The sequence below is a fragment of the Mauremys reevesii genome, linkage group 9 (assembly GCF_016161935.1).
Source record: "Mauremys reevesii isolate NIE-2019 linkage group 9, ASM1616193v1, whole genome shotgun sequence".
NCBI classification, from domain to species: domain Eukaryota; kingdom Metazoa; phylum Chordata; order Testudines; family Geoemydidae; genus Mauremys; species Mauremys reevesii.
Genome location: NC_052631.1, coordinates 33352231 through 33374748, shown reverse-complemented (window position 1 = coordinate 33374748; position 22518 = coordinate 33352231). Strand labels below are relative to the sequence as shown.

The 22518-nt window shown below is 42.1% G+C and overlaps 1 protein-coding gene across 19 annotated transcripts in view; it reads left to right on the top strand.

Annotated features, from left to right (window-relative positions):
* LOC120372175 overlaps positions 1–22518 on the top strand; it is a 398338-nt gene that overhangs the window by 93094 nt on the left and 282726 nt on the right. Inside the window, exons 6-7 of one of the 19 annotated variants that reach the window (XM_039489035.1) lie at positions 18607–18657; positions 20242–20294. The exons of the other annotated variants lie outside the window; for them this stretch is intronic. Coding sequence (XP_039344969.1) covers positions 18607–18657; positions 20242–20248 — 58 coding nt within the window. The 3' untranslated portion in view covers positions 20249–20294. Of the gene's footprint in view, positions 1–18606; positions 18658–20241; positions 20295–22518 lie in introns of those variants that run through there. 19 annotated transcript variants of the gene reach the window in all.

Below are 22518 nucleotides of genomic sequence, written 5' to 3'. Positions count from 1 at the left end.
AGCCCATTTCTGTCCCCACAGCTCCATGCTGGAGAGGCTCAGTTTTGTCCATCTCTAGAGCAATAGTCACCCCTTTCCCTCCAGCTGGGGCAGAAAGTGTGTGGGAAGTTATCTTGATTTTATCCCATAGAGTAGGTGGTGTTTCCTCCATCTAGGGTGACCAGATGTCCCATTTTTATAAGGACAGTCCCGTTTTTTGGGACTTTTTCTTATATAGGTGCCTACTACCTCCCACCCCCCCTCCCATTTTCACAGTTGCTATCTCGTCATCCTACCTCCATCTCTATCCCAAGCAGTAGGCTGTCTGTCTCTTAACTCAGCCAGTTTACATGGCCATTTGGGGTTAGTGTATCCCAACCAGCTGTGCAAATTGGGCTCAGGATCTGGTCCTTAATAACTAAATGCTAGGTAATATTGGTTCGGTTCCCTGAGTTTCTGATGATTATTGAATACAGATTTGTTCTGAACTTGCATCTAAATTGCCCTGCTCGTTGAATTCCTGATGTATTTTTATGTTTGGGAGCTTGTCTCCTTTACGCATTGCCACTGGTACTATTGCAAAGGTTGGACAGAAAGGGGCACATGCAGCTTTCCTCCTGCTGATTGAGTTTTCTATTTGAAATAGAATTTTATTTCATACCCTACTTTCCATCTCTGCTAATTGAAAGCACCATTATACCGAGAGAGAGACAAACTGGCCAGAAATGTAAGTGGGTACTAGTATCAAATGATAAAAAGGAAAAATAACTTACCAGCTAATGGACTTTATCTAGCAAGACTTTGGAAACTTCTCTCACTTTTGCCTTTCATTCTGACATTGTGTGATGTTGCTTAGCCAGATGACTTGAATACAGACTAGTCATGTATATGGGAATCCAGAAAATAGCATCACAATGAAGTTGAAGCTATTAGTCTAGATTAAATCAAGAGGGAAAACTGTAATACTGCATTGTGATACATATTTTGGACCAGAGTTACAGATTCACATCAACTGAAGTTCTGGCCCTTTGTTTTTGGTAAACAAGAGGATCTTTGGAAATTTCAAGATCTCTAAACTATTTTTACAAATGACTGGGTAAGCTATGTCAGGTGCAAAACTCCAGTTTTACATGACTGGGGCATAGACTGATGACTGACTCTTGTTTTAAAATAACTTTCAATTAAATAAAGAATCCACAATAAGCAGTGTGTGTTAGCAGTTCCTCGGCTTCTGGTCCTTTAGGATTTTACAGTATGTACTATACTGCAGTATAACCCTAATCAAATCATTTAAAATGCTTTCCTCCCTTGCCTGCCACTACAGCATAACTGAAAGGTGGGGGATGGGTGTCTTTTACATAAAGTTCTATTTTAGCAGATTTTTCTCCTGTTAATTTATTTTAAAAGACAAATCACTGACGGATGACCTGCCTCTGTCACTGAAACATCTCACTTGCCTGCACTGCAACCTATGACTTCAGTGATGTTTAAAGGAAGGCTGGGAGAAGAAGGAAAATTCTGTTAATTTACACTGGCATAAATCCAGATTTAGTCAATAGAGAGAATGAATGAAAATATTTAAAAACCAAAAAGATCTGATGAAGCACTGGTGGAAAAGCTGATAGAGGAATCATGGCCCAATAGGTAGGGCACTAAGTGGGACTTAAGAGACCTGGGTTCTGTATCTCACTCTGCCACTGATTTGTGACCTTGGGAATGTCACTTTACATTTGTGCCCCTGTTTCCCTGCCCTCTCTCTCTTCTATTTAGAAAAGGGATGGTCTCTCACTCTGCATTTCTGTAGTGCCTAGTGCAATGGAGCTCCTCCATTGTTACTATCAAAGAAAAACTGCTAGTGCTAGATCAGGGCTCTGCATTACTTCAGACTTACTCCAATTTTACACTGGTTTGGAGTAACACAGTGGTGAATCAGGCCCAATGAACAGTTACAGCAGCTACACCCAAACCCATATCATTGAGTGCTGATCTCATGTGGGCCATGCTTTGCATCAGAGACGAGAAGGATAAATAGTCCCCTCTTGCTCCCTCCCCTCCTACACAGATCTTGTAGTTTTTTAATTTGGCATTCGCTGGAAGTCTCCACTGAAAGACTTCTGGATGAATGGGTATGGAGATTGCCCATTCAGCAAATTTTATGTGATAAATAGGATGCTCTCAAGTATAGCCACATGAACAGCCAATTTTTTCAGTTCAGTGACCTAACCAAAAATCTACAAAATTTCAATTTGAGTCAAACAAAATATCATGTTTAACCCAAAGTGTTGAGTTTTTGCCTGCTTAAAATTTAATAAAACTGAATTGAAATTTGAATGAGTCATTTTAAATCAGTCAAAATGTTTTGTTTCAACTTTTACAATTTTGGGTCGGGGGTGGGCCAAAATGATTAGGCAAATTTGCAATATGTTTTGGTTGACTTGCATCTGCATTTTTCAGCAACCCCCCCCAATCTCCTCCACCCACCCCGCCAAAAACAAACAAACAAACAAACAAAACCTGTGTGTGAAGAATCTTGCTCTGCTCTGTTATAAAGTGCTGTCAGTACAGCAGCTTTCACCAGCATTTGTGAAGTAAGGACTGCATCTGAACAAGACTAGAAGTTATTTTGGTGCTGTAGGTTGGAAAAAAATATTTCAAGTCAGCAGGCCTGCCTGACTCTGTGGTCCTTACTCAGACAGAGTAACTTCACTGGGAGTTCTGCTGTTCTGACAGCAGAACCAGGCACTGTTGCACATTGTAGATCAGTAATCTATATCCATGGTTCTCAGACAGGGGTACACGTACCCTGGGGATAGGCAGAGGCCTTCCAGGGGGTACATGAGCTCATCTAGATATTTGCCAACAGTCTACATAAAAAAGCACTAGCAAAGTCAGTATAGGGTGACCAGATGAGATGAAGAAAATATCGGGACACGTTGGCGGGGGGCGGGAGGGGTGAGCAAAAAAAAAAAGCCGAGTGCGGCCAGCAGAGAATAATAAATAAATCGGTTGGGACGTGGGACAACCACCCAAATATCGGGACGTCTGGTCACCCTAAGTCAGTACAAACTAAAACTTCATAAAGACAATGACTTGTTTAAACTGCTGTATATACTATACACTGAAATGTCAGCACAGTATTTATATTCCAGTTGATTTTATAATTGTATGGTAAAAAGAAAATAACAATTTTTCAGTAGTAGCGTGCTGTGACATTTGTATTTTTATGTCTGATTTAGTAAGCAAGTAGTTTTTAGGTGAGGTGAAACTTGGGGGTACTCGACAAATCAGACTCTGGAAAGGGGTATAGTAGTCTAGAAAGGTTGAGAACCAGTGATCTATATCACTTCTCTAACAGCATATGAAACCAGGAAATGTCTGGGTATTCATAATAGAGGGTTTGGGGACCTGCACGTAAGTCATATCTTTTAGCAAAGAAAATATTTCTTGGGGGAGAAATTGATTAAAGAGAGGATTTAAATTTGAGGGCTACATAAACTGGGTTCCAAGCAGACTCCTGAATCTGTGGGGTGCAGGATCTGAACAAAGTGATTAAGCATATGAAAGATCATTAGACATCTTTGTCTCTTCACTGGGCTGTCCCTTTGAGACTGCAATGGGTCCCCGAGCCTTGTTGTGAGGGGAGCTAACTGTGGGGGAGGAGAGGGGTGGATGGTTTGGAAAGTGAAGGAGTAGCTGCACTGCATCATGGACAGCTTACAAGGTTGAATGAGGGAAATTTTGCTACTGGACTGTGTTATACTGATAGGTGTATTAGGGATGGGAAGGGGGAGAGATTGCTTAAGTCTCTAGAAAGCAATTTTCCTTTGTCTCTGTAACTAAGCTGAAAAGGCCTTATCTAATTTAGCTTACATGAAGTGTAACTCTAGATCTGCAGAGCCGTCTAGGGTTTTTTTTTTTCCATTTGCTCTTTTTAATTTCGTTGCTGATTACTATTTTCTTGGCAAAAAGCCCAAAGAAAAGGAGAATCACAACTTTTAAAGAGAGGTGCTGAAGGGTAAAGTTTCCGCAATTCACACCTCTCTCTCCCCTAACTCATTCTCCATCAAAGGGTCATGGACAAAAATGTCCCCTCCCAGTGAGGAGGAGGAGTCATTCGAAGGAGGTGGGGGAGCCAAAAGATCAAGGAGGAGATGAGTGGGTAGTGCCACTGTATTCCTCAACCCTTTTCCTACTTAATATGGCTGATCTGATTCTTTTCATCATTTGCCAGAGAACCTCCCAGTCTGGGCTGAACCATTACGCTGAAATTTGAAGTGCAAAGTGTGTGTGTGTGTGAGAGAGAGAGAGCGAGATAAAACTCCCATCCATTCCTGCACCCCACCTTTCATTTGGAATTACAGTGGAATCTCTGCTGCCCTCCTATAGCACCACTGGTAGGTTTCTCTCAGAAAATCTTAAAAAAAATATTCCTTTTAAATTAGTGTAATAAACAACCTTTTGGAGGACTGTTAAGCAAGATGGTCACAATTTTCTTAATGGAAAATTGCAGTTGCAGCTTATAAAGATTTGTTTATGTTGTTCAGCAGTTCTGAGCTTCTGCAGTGTTATGTACCTATGTATCTGTTATAGAATGTCCAGGGAAATTGAAGTGTTCTCCTACTGGCTTTTATATGTTACCGTTCCTGATGTCTGATTTGTGTCCATTTATTCTCTTACATAGATACTGTCCAGTTTGGCCAATGTACATGGCCCAGGGACATTGCTGGCACATCACGGCATAGATCACATTAGTAGATGTGCAGGTGAATGAACCCCTGATGGTTTGGCTGATGTGGTTGGGTCCTCTGATGGTGTCGCTAGAGTAGATATGGGGACAGAGTAGGCAACAGGGTTTGTTACAGGGATTGGTTCTTGGGCTAGTGTTTCTGTGTTGTGGTATGTAGTTGCTGGTGAGTATTTGCTTCAGGTTAGGGGGCTGTCTGTAAGCGAGGACTGGCCTGTAGTAGGTGACTTCTGGGTACCTACAAGATTTGGTTACCTACAAGATATTACATACAAACCAGATCAAACCCCATTGGCTACTCTGTCCCCATATCTACTCTAGCGACACTATCAGAGGTGTCTATAACAGATTTTAAAGTAGCCATACTTCAAGAAAAAAAACTTCAAAAACAGACTTCAAAGAGAAACTGCAGGGGTACAATTCATTTGCAAACTTAACACCATTAATTTGGGCTTGAATGGGGACTGGGAGTGACTGTCTCACTACAAAAGCAATTTTCCCTCTCTTGGTATTGACACCTCCTCATCAATTATTGGGATTGGACCACATCCACCCTGATTGAATTGTCCCTGTCAACACTGGTTCTCCACTTGTAAGGTAACTCCCTTCTTTTCATGTGTCAGTGTATTTATGCCTGCATCTGTAACTTTCACTCCATGCATCTGAAGAAGTGGGTTTTTAACCCACAAAAGCTTATGCCCAAATAAATCTGTTAGTCTTTAAGGTGCCACCAGGCTCCTCGTTGTTTTCATGTCTGAATGTCTTCTCTATTTCTAATTTTTCTATTTAAATTTGTAAACTCTGGCTTTTTAGTCAGAGCTAAGAACCAGATATGTACTGGTAGGTTTGATCACAGAGATGAGACCTTGGAGGGACTGCACAGTGTGAGTGGAACTAAGTCATTGCTCAACATTGGAAGCAATAAAGAGTGTGTGTCTGTAATAGAGAATAGCTAGAGAGCACTTCATTAGCAGGAACAAAAGTAAGAGACAAGAACATAAATGGAAAGACTTTGGGAAAGGGCAAACTAACATGACAGTTTTCAACAGCATAGACTTACATTGAGAGACACTAGGCAGGAGGAATAAATCAAGCAAATCCATCTTTAGATATAGTACAATACTGCTTTCTTACACTGTCCCCAAATGGGTAGTAGAATGGGGACAGATCTTGATTTAGGACCAAATGCTGCTCTCAGATATTCCCATCAAAATTAAAGGGAGCTGTGCCAACTTGGGTAAAAATGTTCAAACATAAAGTTAGGCTCTTAAATCCCTAGTCTGGCATCTAAAATAAGGTTTTTCAGATCTGCTGAGCACCTACAAATCTTCAAAATTAACTGGCATGAGAGATCCCTGGCAACTTTGAAAATTCTACCATTTTTAATGTAAGGGCCTAAATACGACTTTAAGAGCCTAACTTAAGCAACCAGGTTTGAAAAATTTGGACTTGGTTTTCAATTCTTAGAAGCAGATATGAGAAACTAGTGCTATGAAAACAACAGAGCATTTAGGCAGTAGATAACATTGACCATGAGATAATGTATGTTTCTTCAGCAGGTTAAATTGTGGTCCTATTGACATCAATAGGAGTTTTTCTATTGATCTCAGCAGGACAGAGATTTGGCTGGAAAAGCTGCATAATATTTCAGCCACTTGATAAGTATTAAAGTCATTGAGTTTGGCTAAAAGCCTTTGCAGAACTTTAAAACGAAAGGGCTTGATTAACCTATGAGTTGAATCAGCTTCCACCAGCATAACTGAGGATGAGGACCCATTCTGGCAGCAAGTCTGCCAATAACTCTTGTTCTGCTGGAGGCACACAACAGTCCAGGGCTGCTCCCGCCCCCAAATGGGCAGTATTGGAAGGAAGAGGATGTGGTCGGGATGACAGTCCAACCTCTGCCTGTGGGCTTCCAACAGTACCCTGACTGCAAGCTAAAAAACTTACCCCTGCAGGAGGCCAGCAGTACAAGAATCCTCTATCCTCCCCTGGGGAATAATGCACTCCAGGATGAAGCGGTGCCCACTTGATTCAAGGGAATGCAGACAAGCCTCTGTGTTGGTCTCTATTGTATTTCATTGGGTACTGTATTGTATTATGTACTGAAGTGTGAACATAAGTAAGTGTAATGGGGCGAGGACTCACTGCTGAGGTGCCTCCTGTCGGTCATCCCGGGAATTAGCTCTTTTGACCCTGAGCGCCCTCTGCAGGCTGGTGTCCCACTTGCCGCCGGCCCCTGTGTCCCTCCTGGACCCCAGAGCCCCTTTCCCTTGGGGGGCTGCCCCCTGGCAGTACCCCACAGCTTCTGGGTCTCCCCACCCAGGGGAACCCCCATCCACTGCCCCCACCTCACCGCCGTATCAGGCTACTGCCAGTCACCATCTAGCCCCCGTTACCTGGGGCCGACTGCAGTGTATAAGCCACTCATCACAGGCAAGCGGGGTTTGGACCTGCTGCCTTGGCCTACCCCTGGGCTGCCCTCTGCAACCCCTGTACCCTTCTGGGCCTTTAACAAGGCCTGCAGCCTGGGAGGTTTCCAGGCCAGAGCTCCCCAGCTCCTCTGGCCTTCCCCCCAGCCCTGCTCCACTCCAGTTACCCTGTGAGCTCCTAAGCAGCCAGGCCCTTCCCTCTCTAGAGGCAGAGAGAGACTGTGTCTGTGCTCCTGGTCCACTGCCCTCTTAGAAGGGCCAGCTGAGCCCTGATTGGTGCCTGGCCACAGCTGAGCCTGCTTCCCCAGTCAGCCTGGGAACTGCTTGCTCCCAGCCACAGCCCTCTCCCGGGCTGTTTTAAGCCCTTTAAGGCCGGAGCGGGTGACCACCCAGCTACAGTCAGCTTTTAACACCCGAGCTGGGAGTGGGCAGAGAGGAGTCACATGAAGGGTCACGTGAGGAAGTCATAGTCATCGTCCCCTTACCGGTAAGAAATGGATTCCACTTGTACCACTGGCTTTTAATATCCAGTAAATAAGACTGCTTCATAAATGAATATAGTAATTTAACTTACATCCCTAAATCCTGATGGGTATGAGCTTACGTGTTACCCCCCCACCCCAATTAATGTTTTAAAATGTTGATGTCTTGTCCATGTCAATTTCCCTTTACCTAGTATTCTTGACCTTTTATTTTAATAATATACTTCCAGCTTCACCTCCACTTTGTATGTGCTCCCACAGTTTGTATTGTCATTGTCTTTAATGCCCTTTCATACACTTGAGTCTCAATATAGAATTGATTCATCCCAGATTGCTGGAACAGAAAACAGATATTGTTTGTTCAAATTTGAACAAGAGAATGGCAAATAGAACTTTAAAGCCATGAGCAAAATTTATGAATCTCTCTTCTGGCTCCTGAACAGCGATTGTCAGAGAAGAGTGCAGCAGAATCTGGACCCTAAAGCAGGAGCGGATTTACCATGAAACAAACCATGTGGTGACACAGGGCCCCCCCAAAATACAGGGGGCCCCCAAAATACAGGGGGCCCCCAAAATACGTCCCGGCCGGCAGTGCAGCAGGGCTTAGGCAGGCAGGCTGCCTGCATACCATGGCCGGTGGCCCATCACTGCTCCCGGAAGTGGCCGGCTGCTGGCACGTCTCTGCGTGCCCCTTGCAAGGGGTGGGGGACGTGGCTCTGCACACTGCCCCTGCCCTGGACAGCACACAGAGACCCGCTGCCCACCCCCACCCTCAGGGGCATGCAGAGACGTGCCAGCAGCAGGGCTAAAGTGGTTCCCTGCCCCATCTGCCTCCCTCGCTTCACTCCCGGAAGCGGCTGGCATGTCCCTGCAGCCCGTGTGTGTGTGTGTGTCTCCCCGCATGCTGCTCCCACTCCAAGCCCCAATTCTGCAGCTCCCATTGGCTGGGAACTGTGGGGGCAGCACCTGCGGGCAGCAGCATGCAGAGACACCCTGACCCTCCATCCTAGCAGCTGCTGCCAGAGGGGTGTGTGTGCTAGTCACTTTGGGAGCTGCGCCACCTGAGGTAAGCGCTGCCCCTTGTCTCCCTCCTGCATTCCAACCCCTTGCTCCAGCCCACAGCCTGCACCCAAACTTCCTTCCAGAGCCCGCACCCCTTCCACACCCAGCCCAGAGCCCGCAACCAGCACCCAAGCTTCCTCCCAGAGCCCACCCCCTGAACCCCCTCCTGCACCCCTGTCCCAATCAAGGTACCTCACTTTATTTTCATTTACTTTCCATTACTTATAATATAGGAGGAGGATGACTTAAAAAAGAATAAAAAACGGGGAGGAGATAAGAGAGAATGTTCTTTTTCTTGGCTGGGTCCCAAGGCGGGGGCCCAAAAATGAAGCTGCACACAGGGCCCCACTAACTCTAAATCTGCCACTGCCCTAAAGTCTTTCTCCTTCCTGTAGGAAAAAATAAGGCTTTTGAAAGAAATTCGGTTGGAATCCAAATTCTGTTGGAAAGAAATTCTGCTGGGAGTATGTTAAGTTGCCATTATAGAGTATATGGGGGGTCTAGTTTTAAACGACAACTTAAGTCCTGGGATGCTGGAGGAAACAGAGGATGAAACATTCTGTCACCACAGAGAACAACTTACACAATTGTTCCACAGTGTGTTCTAACATTTTAACAAGGGGTTACCTCAAATTTTCCAACTTGGAAAATTCCAATTTTGTAACATTTCTTTGGTAAAGTGCTATTCCTTTCTCTCTCCCCCTCCTCCCAAAACCTGAATTCCATGGCTTTGCGAACAGGGCTGCTAACAGGGAGTTTCACAAGGGAGTTCTCCAGGTGAAGGAGGTGCAAATACGGGACCCTTGAGGTAGGTGGCTGTCTGTAGTTTGTGTTTGGGGGTTACTTGCTGTGTGCTGAGCTTGTGTTTCTGTCTGTCTGTCTGTTTGTTTGAAGGACCATGTGCTGTGGCTGGCAGTTGGAAGCTGTGAGCTTCAAAGTAAGGTTTGAAAGCTAGAAGCCTCTGTTAATTGGCTGAGCCTTAGCGGGCGGGGCTATCAAGAAGGCCAGGGCTTTATAAAACTGTGAGCAAGTGACCAGAGCTGCTAACAGGGAGTTTCGCAAGGGTATTTGGAAGGGGAGTGGGAAGGGGGCAAGGTTCACTTGCCGTCCTTTTAAACCTGTAAACTAAACTATATTCAAAATGTTTTGATTTTAAACAAAACTCCTTCATTAACCTAGGTAGCTGTAGGAGAGAATGCAGGCAGAAGCCCAGCAGCAGAGTGGGGGCAATCCAGTTTATTGCGCTGAGTACAGCATGTATGATTACCTGCCCTGTGGGCAGGTGGCGTATGTGTGCATTCGGTGCAAGGAGCTCCTGGCCCTCAGAGACCGTGTTCGGGCTTTGGAGGCCAGGGTGGTGGAACGGAGGAGCTAAGGGAGGCAGAGAGGTATGTTAATGAGGCTTTCTGGAACACTGTAGAATTGTCCCACCTCTGGTCAGACAGCCCCTGCGCTGTTGAGGAGGATGAAAGGCCCAGGGAAGTAGAGCAGTCAATGGGAGCAGAGGGAAACCTTCCCATAATTGGGACTCTCCTTCCAGATGGTGTTGGGGTTGCCTCTCCGGGGGAGGGAACTCCAGTCATTAGGAAAAGGCAGGTGTTAGTAATGGGAGATTCGATCATTAGAAACATAGATAGCTGGGTTTGTGATGACCGGGAGAACTGTATAGTGACTTGTCTGCCTGATGCGAAGGTTGCGGCTCTCTTGAGGCATCTAGATAGACATATCTGTAGTGAGGGGTGGAGCCAGTGGTCATGGTACATGTAGGTACCAATGACATAGGGAAGGGTAGGAGAGAGGTCCTGGAGGCCAAATTTAGGCTGCTAGGGAAGAGACTGGAATCCAGGACATCTACAGTGACATTCTCAGAAATGCTTCCAGTTCCATGTGCACGGCCAGGTAGGCAGGCAGAGCTTCAGCGTCTCAATGCGTGGATGAGACGATGGTGTAGAGAGGAGGGGTTTAGATTTATTAGGAACTGGGGAAACTTTTGGGATAGGGGGAGCCTATACAGGAGGGATGGACTCCACCTAAACCAAAGTGGAACCAGACTGCTGGTACTTAACATTAAAAATGTTGCAGAGCAGTTTTTAAACTAAGAGATGGGGGAAAGCCAATTGCTGCAGCGGGGCATGTGGATCGGACAGAGACTTCTCTTAGAGGAGAGTCTATTGATAGAGATTCTCTAGGTTCTAGTCAGGAGGAGAGGATGGAAGAGGATAAAGTAGGGGCCAGATCAAACAAGAAACATTCACATAAAAAAGAACCCGACATATCAGAAAAGGGCAGACAAACAGTGACAAGTTTTTAAAGTGCTTGTGGGACACCATTCTTACCCATCCTAGCTAATAGCCATTTATGCACTTAGACACCATGAATTTATCCACCCCCTTTTAAACATTGTTATAGTCCTAGCCTTCACAACCTCCTCAGGTAAGGAGTTCCACAAGTTGACTGTGCGCTGCGTGAAGAACTTCCTTTTATTTGTTTTAAACCTGCTGCCTATTAATTTCATTTGGTGACCCCTAGTTCTTGTATTATGGGAATAAGTAAATAACTTTTCCTTATCCACTTTCTCAACATCACTCATGATTTTATATACCTCTATCATGTCCCCCCTTAGTCTCCTCTTTTCCAAGCTGCTCCTGCTGCACTAGTGGAGCCCAGCTGCTTATTCTTTTCAACCCTATCCACATGTTTGTTTTCAAGGTGATCTTCACAACGAAAAGCACCAGGAACTTAATTTTAAAACAAATGAAAACTGAGATTCTACTCTGTGAGGCCTGGCCAGCTCTGTTAACAAGGGGTTTAAGCAATGCCCCTCTGGCTCATCAGTGTATTCTTCAGTGTTGCCTTTTTTGGGTAGCACTCTTCTTCACCGTGTTTGAAGTCTTGTGTTTTATATTGATTTTCACAGGTAATTGGACTGGTAGTAAGATTTTTGTTATTGCACTCTAAATTGTATAGCATGCAGAGGGGATTAGGTTAACTGGAGCAAGAAGACAGACAAAACCTATTCTATAACGTTTGATGTGAAAGCATAATTTAAAACTAGGTTTTTCCATTTCACTGACTTGTGATAACTGCCATTAAGATACCCTTTGTGAGCATACAATTTAAAATGTGCCAGCACCTACACGCATAGACACTTGCAGGCTTGTAAAATCTATGACTCTAAACTTACCCCATCTTTCTGAATTGAGTGGTACTATACAACCAATTTTTAGTATCCTTTACTTATGAATGATTCATATCAACGTAATAAAAATGCAAAGAGAATACCGCACTGACATCTCCATAAGGAATACTCCAAGTTCTTAATACTCAGACTTTCAACACTGGCCTTGGCAACCTACCTCATCTCTGTAGTTTTGTGTTTCTACTGTGAATAATCCAACCATGCTAAACCTGTTATAACAAATGATTTATCACAGGTGTGAAGTGATTGCTGTATTTTTTTTTCTAAATAAATTTTGGTTACTGACCTGTGAACATTCATCTTAATCTGGAAGAAATGTAGCACTTGTTGCAATGGGCAAGTAGGTGCATTTTTTTTAAAAAAGAGACAAATTAATGAAGTATTTGAGGCGAGGGAGGAGGGAAGAGAGAGTTACCTGAGCCTTGTTCAAATGAAACCTCTTTTCCATGCATTAATTGACCTACGTCTCTATGTGGAACAGCAGGATATGTTGTCAAGGAAATAATTTTCACTATCAAGATTTTATGAATAAAGTGCATGTGGATGTTGGCATTTGAATATGTTTCAGAACTTGTAAGAGGTGGGTATTTTTACCACCAGTAAAGAAACAAATTGGTGGACTAAAACATATTCAAGGGCACATTTGACAATCAGTTCTGATAGAATGCTGTTATAATGTTTTATATAAATAAAGCAGCTAACAGGTCCCTGGCTATACTGGCTTTCAGTGTTTAAGTGAGCAAAAGTTCACTTTGAACCAAAGAATATTAGACTATTTAATAAATGCAAATCAAAATTCATGTTTCCGGAGAGTTGACAACAAAGTGATTGCTAACAGTTTTGTTCAATGAACCCAGTCTGATGAGAATGAACGTGTCACACAGCCATTATTTTAAAACAACTAAATAAATGTTAGTCTTTGTCCACATGTTTACAGTCTGCCAAAATGTACTTAACTTATTTAGATGTGGCAGTATAAATCCCCTATTAGAATTTTCTGTGTACTTTGTTCAAAATATGCTGCTTGCTTATTTGCAAATTTGTGGCCTGGTCCTGAAGTGTCTGTTCAGGAAAATTCCCAATAATGATTTTCCTGGAATATAGTTAAGCACCTAGATAAATTTAAGTGCAGGTGTAGTTGCTTTGATTGCAATGGGCCTATTCATCTGCTTAAGTGTCTTCCTGAATGGAGAACTGTTAGAATTTAGTTCCTGGTGTGTGGTGGGGGTGTCTATGCTGTTTGAAATTATTTATCTTAAGTATACTACGTATAGTGCCTTTTACCTTCAAAGCACATACATTATTTACTTCCCATTGTAGATTGAACTATGATATCAGAGTGCATACTAAAAGGAGCCAAGCCTGGGGTATATTTAGCGATATTCCTTGGGTGTCTTCTGTAGCAGTTTGTGCACAACTTCCTGTGCACCAGCTGGCTACACATGGGCAGCCATAGCTATGGACTGTCATAGATGTAGTCAAGCTCCCCTTGTTGTCTCACCAGATTACTATGAGAAAGATCTGAATGCTGAATCCCACATGCCCTTAGCTTTCTGGAGCTGTACAGAGTTTAGGTACTGTTCCTAAGCTTAAGCCTCCAGGCATGCATTTCAGATGCAGACCTCATGTCTGCTGCATGAGTGATTTAGATAAGATATTATGAGGAACTTTCTAATTATAAGGATACTTTAAGCTCTAAAATAGAGTAGTGGAATCACCATCATGGGAGGTTTTTAGAACAGGTTGGACAGGGATGGTCTAGATTTACTTGGTTCTGCCTCAGAGTTGATGACCTCTCAATCACATCCAACCCTACATGTCTATGATTCTATGACACACACCTTCCCCCTCCCCACCCCACCCAGGTCCTGAGACTAGTGCAGTCTTCCCCAAGCCTCTCCAGCAGCTCTTACACACTCCCAGAATCCCACTGACAGCGAGTGTCTCCTGGCTTAGATTGACCTCTTCAGGGGTACATGACAGTGAAAGCCAAAAGAGACACAGACTACCCAAGAGTTTAAAACATTACGCTTTATTTAGTATCATGAAAAATGCACAGACTGATACAAAATAATAAATGCACTTATAGGCATTTTGCTGCCTCAGTTCCTAAAGCCTCTGGAAAGTTCTCTGAGCTTGGGAAGAGCCCTTAGGAGGATATCAAGGATCCTTCCCCTTTCAGATCATGACTTCACTTCAGAATCATGGGGCCTTTCTAGCTGAGCTATCTTGCTCTGACCTTGGGTGACCCCACAATCAAACCAGGCACACACCTCTGGGCTATGAAAGCATACCTGTTTCTTTCACTCTCTTGTCCAAAGCTTCTTGTCCTTCCATAGCCCTTCCCCTTTCTTTCTCCTGTGAGTCCTTTTAAAACCCCTGCTTTGTCACCTCTGTCTCTTGGTCCTGTTTCTGTCTGGGAATTCTCTACTTTCCACTTCCCCCTCCCAGCAGACCAGTTGGAGAAAGTAGATTCTCCCAGCTGCAGCCAACCTACTTATTATACCCATTGTTCTGGCAGATTACAGTTGTTAAGCTGAATTCTTCTCTGGCTTTTACATGGTATGAACATGCTTCAGGCCCTGTCAGCAAATAGTGGATTCCACAGGGACATAGAGGCATTCCTTGATATAATAATTTCATAACATTGGCCGGAATTCATTATTTGTATATAAATTCCCCAAATCATCATCTACTCATTCTGCACTGAGTTGAACAGGGAGTAAAAAAGAGCAGAAAAAAGGGAACAGGCACAGGTTTTGATAGCTATTATTTCTAGAAATATATTTGTAATTATAGTTCAGCAAATAATTCATTAATTTATAGCCCCTTTTTCTCTCAAATATTTGCAAGTAGATTGCATTTTCTACATAAGAACATAACATAGGAATTGCCCTACTGGGTTCAGATGAAAGGTCCATCTAGCCCAGTATCGTGTCTTCCATCAAAGGCCAGTGCTAGGTACCCCAGAGGGAATGAACAGAGCAGGAATTGTCAAGTGATCCATCCCTGGTTGCTCATTCCCAGCTTCTGGCAAACAGAGGCTAGGGACACCATCCCTGCTCATCCTGGCTAATAGCCATCGATGGACCTATCCTACATGAATTTATCTAGTTCTTATTTGAACCCTATTATGGTCTTGGCCTTCACAACATCCTCTGGCAAGGAGTTCCACAGGTTGGCTGTGCGTTGTGTGACGAAATACTTCCTTTTATTTGTTTTAAACCTGTTGCATATTAATTTCATTTGGTGATCCTTAGCTCTTGTTACGAGTAGTAGTAAACAACACTTCCTTATCTACTTTCTATACATCAGTCATAAATATATCTTTTTTGAGATGCGGCGACCACATGTGCACACGGTATTCAAGATTTGGGCATACCATGGATTTATATAGAGACAACATGATATTTTCTGTCCTATTATCTACCCCTTTCTTAATTATTCTCATCATTCTGTTTGCTTTTTTGACTGCCGCTGCACATTGAGTGGATGTTTCCAAGATCTCCTTCTTGAGTGGTAACAGCTAATTTAGACCCCATCATTTTATAAGTATAGTTGGGATTATGCTTTCCAATATATATTACTTTGCATTTATCAACATTAAATTTCATCTGACATTTTGTTGCCCAGTCACTCAGTTCTGAGATCCTTTTTTAGCTCTTTGCAGTCTGCCTGGGTCTTAACTATCTTTAGTAATTTTGTATTATCTTAAAATTTTGCCATCTCACTGTTTACCTCTTTTTCTAGATCCTTTATGAATATGTTGAATAGGACTGGTCATTATTCAAATGTAGTCAATTAATAGTTCTTCACCCCCCCCCTTACTCTAGGAGCTAACAAATATTTGACTGGTCAGACAAGTCGCATGGTATTGTTTCTCCTCTCTGATTAAACACTTCTGGTGCAGATACTTGTGAACGCACATTTTTTAAAATTGATTTCCACATTCTCTTGCATGCAACTTTGAAATGTACTTCCTATCAATTTTTGTTGCTAATAAAACCTGAAGCACCAGAATATTAATGGAAATTAAACACACAAGGTGTGAGCATACAAAGGAAATACTCCTATAAATTTGTACAAACACTTGCAAAATATTTTACATTGTTCATTTAGATCTTATTTTAATTGAGATTTTTCCTATATTATTATTCTAATGTAGGAAATAAGACCTAATGGCGAGAAATTAGTCATGTCAGAAATAAAGAGATGTCTGTAAAACATTCCTGAAACGGACTTTTTCCCCAATTAAATATTCTATACGACTACAAGAGAACCTTTTATTGGAACTGTATTGTCTAGTCACATGCTGACCCACACAACTAGGTCTTGGTACTGACTTTAATGGGACTAGATATGTACTTTAAATGTTGAACCCATGCTTTAATGCTTTACTGGATCAGGAGCAGAATATTCAAAACCTTTCAGCACTGAAATGATTGAGAAAGGGGTCAAAATTTATCCATCTCTTTTACTGAAATTAAAAATGTTGTCAACATTTTTTAACCAGCTCTCCTCTAGATAAAGCTTCATAAGAGTCCCCATTCAGTGATGACATACAGTATATGCATCTTTAATGTTCTTGCACCTGAGGCTTGAACCTAAAATATGATCAGATATAAAAGGAAGTTTTATGTTCTGCTATTGTCTCAGCTGTGCATCACCTTTCTCATATTACAGGGAGCACAATAAAGAAATGCTCTTGTAGAATGAGAGTTTATATCTCCAGTGGACACCTCTATCCCACACACATTTGCTGCTCATAGCAAATATAATGTGATCTCTAGCTTATGAATAAGAATTTCCAATTAACACTTTGAGAGTAGACAGGTTCCTGTCCCAAGATCAGGCCCAGTATTATGAAAATTATTATATAGTTGGGAACCCCAATGTGCACAGATGCAACACTCACACAGATGGGAACTCTTTTTTATATTTACAAATAAATAATTTATTAATACATTTAGCAATGTCACGTACACTCTAACACAGTAAGGTAGATAGAAATAATATAGAAAGTACATCTGAACATCCATACTCTCACCATCCCTTGCAGAACAACCTGAAATGTTAGCCATTATCTTCCTCATCACTGTCACCTGCCTCATCATTCTAGTCCCTGCCAAGGGCTACATCTCGCTCTCCTACTGCCCACAGGCTGGGATGACACTTTTATAATATGTTATGCTGACGTTACCATGTCTAATGCATATTCAGTAGGGGTTTCTCCCCTCTTCCTTATTTGTATTTCTTCCCCTTACTAATGTTAAGATATCCCTTTTCTATAGGTTAGTATATTTATGATTTCACTCCATTATCATATATGTCAATTCATGGCCATGGAACTCTTGTGGTTGGATGCTCCATTCAAAACCTTCCAGAAGCTGGTGTGTGTTCATGTTTCTGTGGTTGGCTGATGTCATTATGGACAAAATTCCCCCTTACATTCTACTTTGAGTTCCTCAAAACGTACGGGTTACCTAAGTTTATCTATGCCAAAATTCGTAGCCTCAAGCCTAATGCTAACTGTTGAAGCCAGTGTCTTACAGGATACAAACCTGTAGGCTCTTTGCATTACTGCAGAATATAATGCAAAGCACAGAATGTAATAGAGGTAAGTTAGCCCACCAGGCTATGCAAAAGTTTGATATACAATCCACCTGTAGTAAAAGTATCTAAAATATAAGTTGAGGGATGGATTTTTCCCTAGCATCTGCTTACATTTCCCCCACAGAAAGCCTGGTTATGCACACTTTATGCAGGTGAAATGAATTGCACTCTATGTGAACTTTGGGGATGGGCCCAGGGAATTGATAACATTTGTCTTCCTTCTGAGGTCATAATACAGGTCTTAAATTGTGAACAACAATACTTACTTGCTGGTAAGCTATCAAATACCTGGTCTCTAGTTCCTGAGGAAGGTCAAGTTGGTCAGTTTTGTGGGTTAGAGACTTTTAAAAAAAAACTAGCTAGAATAAGATTATTTAAGAACTTTCTAGCTATAGATTTTGGGCTATTCAAATAAGAAGTGTTTGAAGTAGACGTGCTCTCTAAATAGCATCAGAACCTTAACATTGATCCTCCTCTGAATGGCACTTTCTATGCCAATATCTGACTCACTCAGAAGATAATATGACCAGGGGCGGCTCCAGGCACCAGCACGCCAAGCGCGTGCCTGGGGTGGCAAGCCACGGGGGGCGCTCTGCCAGTCGCCGCGAGGGCGGCATGCCTGCGGAGAGTCCTCTGGTCCCGCAGCTTCGGCGGACCTCTCGTAGGCGTGCCACCAAATCTGCGGGACCGGGGACTTCCCGCAGGCAAGCTACCAAAGGCAGCCTGCCTGACGTGCTTGGGGCGGCAAAATACCTAGTGTCGTCCCTAAATGTGTCCTACCTCGTTTAAGATATGTTGGTTATTTTGCTAACCCAAGCTATCTGTAGACCTCTAAATTGAGCAACCCAGTTTCAGCCTTGGGTAGCTTACATGGTACCACAGCCTGGGCAAATTCCACAACAAAATCAGGGCATCATAATAGAGAACGTAGTCCCTTTTTCCATGGCAGAGTCTGTTCAAGTGTTATCAATCTCTTTTGTTTTTCCATACATTAAGAGCAACTATATACTTCCGGTCAGAATGACTTTTTCTTTAAGTAAACAACAAAACAAGAAAGAAGTAAAGTAAAATCAGTATGCGTCTCTCCTCTGCTAGGGGTTGTCTGCAGCTTGGAGGGAGGTGGACGTCTCTGCATTTAATCGTGAAGTACGTAGAAAAAGTCATAACAAATACAAGGTATGGGTATCCTGTCACATGCTTAGATTGTAATCTCTTTGGTGTTTTCATGATGCGTGCCTCACATAATAAGGCCCAAAGCCCTGACTGAGACCTCTAAGCACTTCAGCAATATAAACAGCACTAGTAATCTCTACTGCAGAGGATACTTTTATACTGACTTCAGATACATCAATGGATATGTGTTTCTTAAAAAAAAACCAACACAAAGCCAGACAAAAATTGGTCTAAAATGCTTGTATTCTGAAAGATTCAGCAACATTAAATCTGAGTTGCTATGAGAAATCTGTTGTGATCAGACCAATTTCCAACAGTGTCAGTAACATAGACTTTCCCAATTCAGTAAAAAAAAGTAATTCAGTTTGACATGTGATGAAAAAATCTACTAAGCCTTTCTTTAGAATGTAAAGGTGCTTCCTATTTTGAAGAGCACAGATAATGAAATGCCTTTTCAGTTGTATGCTTCTCTGTTGTTGACTTGAAGTCAGTCTGCTCAGTCAGCACAGAGCCTATTTGGGAGACCTGGACTTGCAATTATGAAGCAGTGGCGTACACTGCTGTCCCTTTAAACCAGGGTCAGGTGGTGCTTTTCTTACGCAATGACCCATCACAGTCTGTCCTCTGGAGTCCTTGTAGAGCACAAACTGGAATGACAAATTCACCTCCACACTTGTACCAGAGCTGTCCTCCATTATCATGTCTGATTCCATCATTTTAATGCCCGGAAATAGGAGGGGCTCTTTATGTATTCTAAGTCTGGAAGGGCGAAATGCTGCACAGATGCTGAAATAATTGGGAAAGTAACAGATTTACTAGGCCAGAATGACAAAAATAGGTATTCCATTCTTCTGTAGTCTGTTACTAAAGGCTCATTCAGCTTTCAATCTTGGATTATCCTATGCTGTTTAGTTATTTATAAATTTGAAATTAACATAACTGCCAATCTGTGTTTTTTAAAATACTTTTACCAGTGAAAGGTGATATAACAGGCAAAAAATATTAAGGAGACATGGGAATTCATGCAAATAAATAAAAGCTTCAGTGGTATTATTAATATCTGCTCAGGCCACATTTTGATCTCCTTTGAGCTGGTATAGAGAAAATGAACTCTGAGACTATTACTGATTGCCATACCAGATCAGACCATTAGTTTATCTAGTCAAGTGTCCTGTCTCTGACAGTGGCCATTACCAGATACTAAAACCTAAAAGATGGGAAATTAGGTGAGTTTCTTACTAATGGCAGGCAAATAGTGATTGTCTCTAATCCGGAAGCATGAGGGTTGATGTGCTTCATACATCTTTCTCTTAGCTAGTATAACTGCAAACATTCTTATTCATATACATTTCTAAATAACTTTTGAATCCCACTGTTGTCTGTGAATCACCACATGGCAGTGAGTTTCCTTGGTTGGTTGACTGTGTGTGTCAATGCCTCATGGGAAAGAATCACTCCTGTTTTGTAGAAGCAGCAAAGAATTCTGTGGCACCTTATAGACTAACAGATATTTTGCAGCATGAGCTTTCGTGGGTGAATACTGTTTTGCTTTCACAGAACCTGACCCTATGAATGGAAGATCAATGGGAGTTGGAAGCACTCCCACCTTGTGGGATCTTTTGGGTTGTGTTTTTTCACATGGATCACTAAAGAGGATTACTATTCTGTTTTTTTTTTTGGATGAATTTCAAGGATTTTAGTTAATTGAAGCAAGATGCTCAACTAAGTTTTTCTTTATAGCTTTAATGGTATGATTACAACATCCTCTATTTTAGTACTGTAGAATCAGGGCTCAGATCACTTCTTACTGTTTGACCAGGTGTGTGTTTGCTAGACTCTGACAATTGGATGTGAGTAGTAATGTGTTGGACCATACCAACAAAAATATTCTAAATGCTGTGGGAACTAGAGCCTGTAGTAAGGGAGTGGAATTATTTCGGAATAGGAGGAATGTTATGAAATCTGAGGTGTTTGTTTCAGGTGGGGTGGGTGGTATCTAAAGTTTGGATAATGTGGATGAGCTTCAGGAGGGTTATGTGAATGGAACACCAATAGATATAGCTGTACTCCACAAGCTGTGCATTACATTGTCCTCTGTTACCTGTATGATGTATTTTTATGCAGTGTATGCACTTCTTATGGTACCTTTATTTTAAAGTGCTGCTTTCTGACACTGACACACATCTGGCAGGGTGGTTGCAGCAACTGTTTTTTGGCTCCATGTACAAGTGGTTCATTGATATCTACGTTGTTTCCATCAAAGGTTGGCCTTTGTCCCCCTGCAGGATGATGATTCTTTGCTGTTTCTATTTGATAATGTACAAAACCAAGAGGATAACCAAGCACTATAATATTTGTATTACCATAGTGCCTAGAGTCCCCGACCGAGATTGGAGACCCACTGTGCAAGGAGCTGTACATATATCTAATAAGAAACAATTCAAGCCCTGACAGACTTACAAACTAAATAAACAAGACAGAATGTGGAGGAAAGGAAGTACTACTATCCCTTTTACAGATAGGAGAACGAAAACTCAAAGATTAAGTAATTTTCCTGTGAAAGCAGCAAAGAGTCTTGTGGCACCTTATAGACTAACAGACGTTTTGGAGCATGAGCTTTCGTGGGTGAATACCCACTTCGTCGGATGCACGAAGTGGGTATTCACCCACGAAAGCTCATGCTCCAAAATGTCTATAAGGTGCCACAAGACTCTTTGCTGCTTTCACAGATCCAGACTAACACGGCTACTCCTCTGATATGTAATTTTCCTGATATGTCACAGGAAATCTGGAACAGAACTGGGAAAGGAATCCATATCTTTGAATCTCAGGTCTGTGTTTTAACCAAGGATCATCTTCCTCAAGTGGTTCTTGCTACTAGATGCTGTAAGAGCAGAATTGTGGCTGCATACCAATAGCTGAGTGAAAATGTCATGTGAAGCAGATTTTTTTTGTTAGCGTTTGCAGAACAGCAATTTTTAAAACCTCCCTTTTCACAGAGTCACTTTCACACTTCTCCCCCTCCCCCCGCATCTGTGACATGCATTGCAGTTTTTGCCAATGAAAACTGTGTTGCAAAACTATAAAATATTGGGAGAATGACTGTGGATAGTGACAAACTATTCTAACCAGATGTGTTCAACAGAAATAGGTTAGGCTGGCTGGTGTAATTATTCTCATATGAAAATATTTGGATACTCCAGAGAAATATATGAAGGAATTAATGTACAGTTTGTTTTTTTTATAAAGCAGTGTATTTTAACTATATAAACTCAAAGTGGAGATGTCACACCAGATGGAAACTTTACAGGGAGAAACTACCATACAAATACTTCTGTCAGCACCACCAGCTGTCATTATAATTGTGACACTCATTTTGGATCAGTTTACAGAATTTACAGTCTCAATTAAGGGTAAAATAAAATACAGCCCATTAAAAACTTGCCTTTTATTTAAAAAAAGAAAACACAAACAAACCCCCCAAGGCTCAAAATTTCTTTTTACACCAATAGAACCACTGACATCAATGGCTTTGCCTGGAGGTAACTGAGTGTAGGATTTGACCTCTCTGGCCTTGTCTATGCTAAAGAGACTTATTTTAGTAGGACCCATTTGGTTCTCTTAGAACATCACACATTATAAAACACCACACATTCCCACACAAGTGGTTCAAACAGTCTGTATGAATTCTAAGAATTGCTTTCTATAGGTCTAAAAACCATTTGGTTCTCAGTTGGTTTAACAGCTGCATCTGTTCTCCAGCATAGCCTACCTTTATTGCTATGGACACCCTAACTTTTCTTTGCTTTGCACAACACCACCGAGCATGCTATC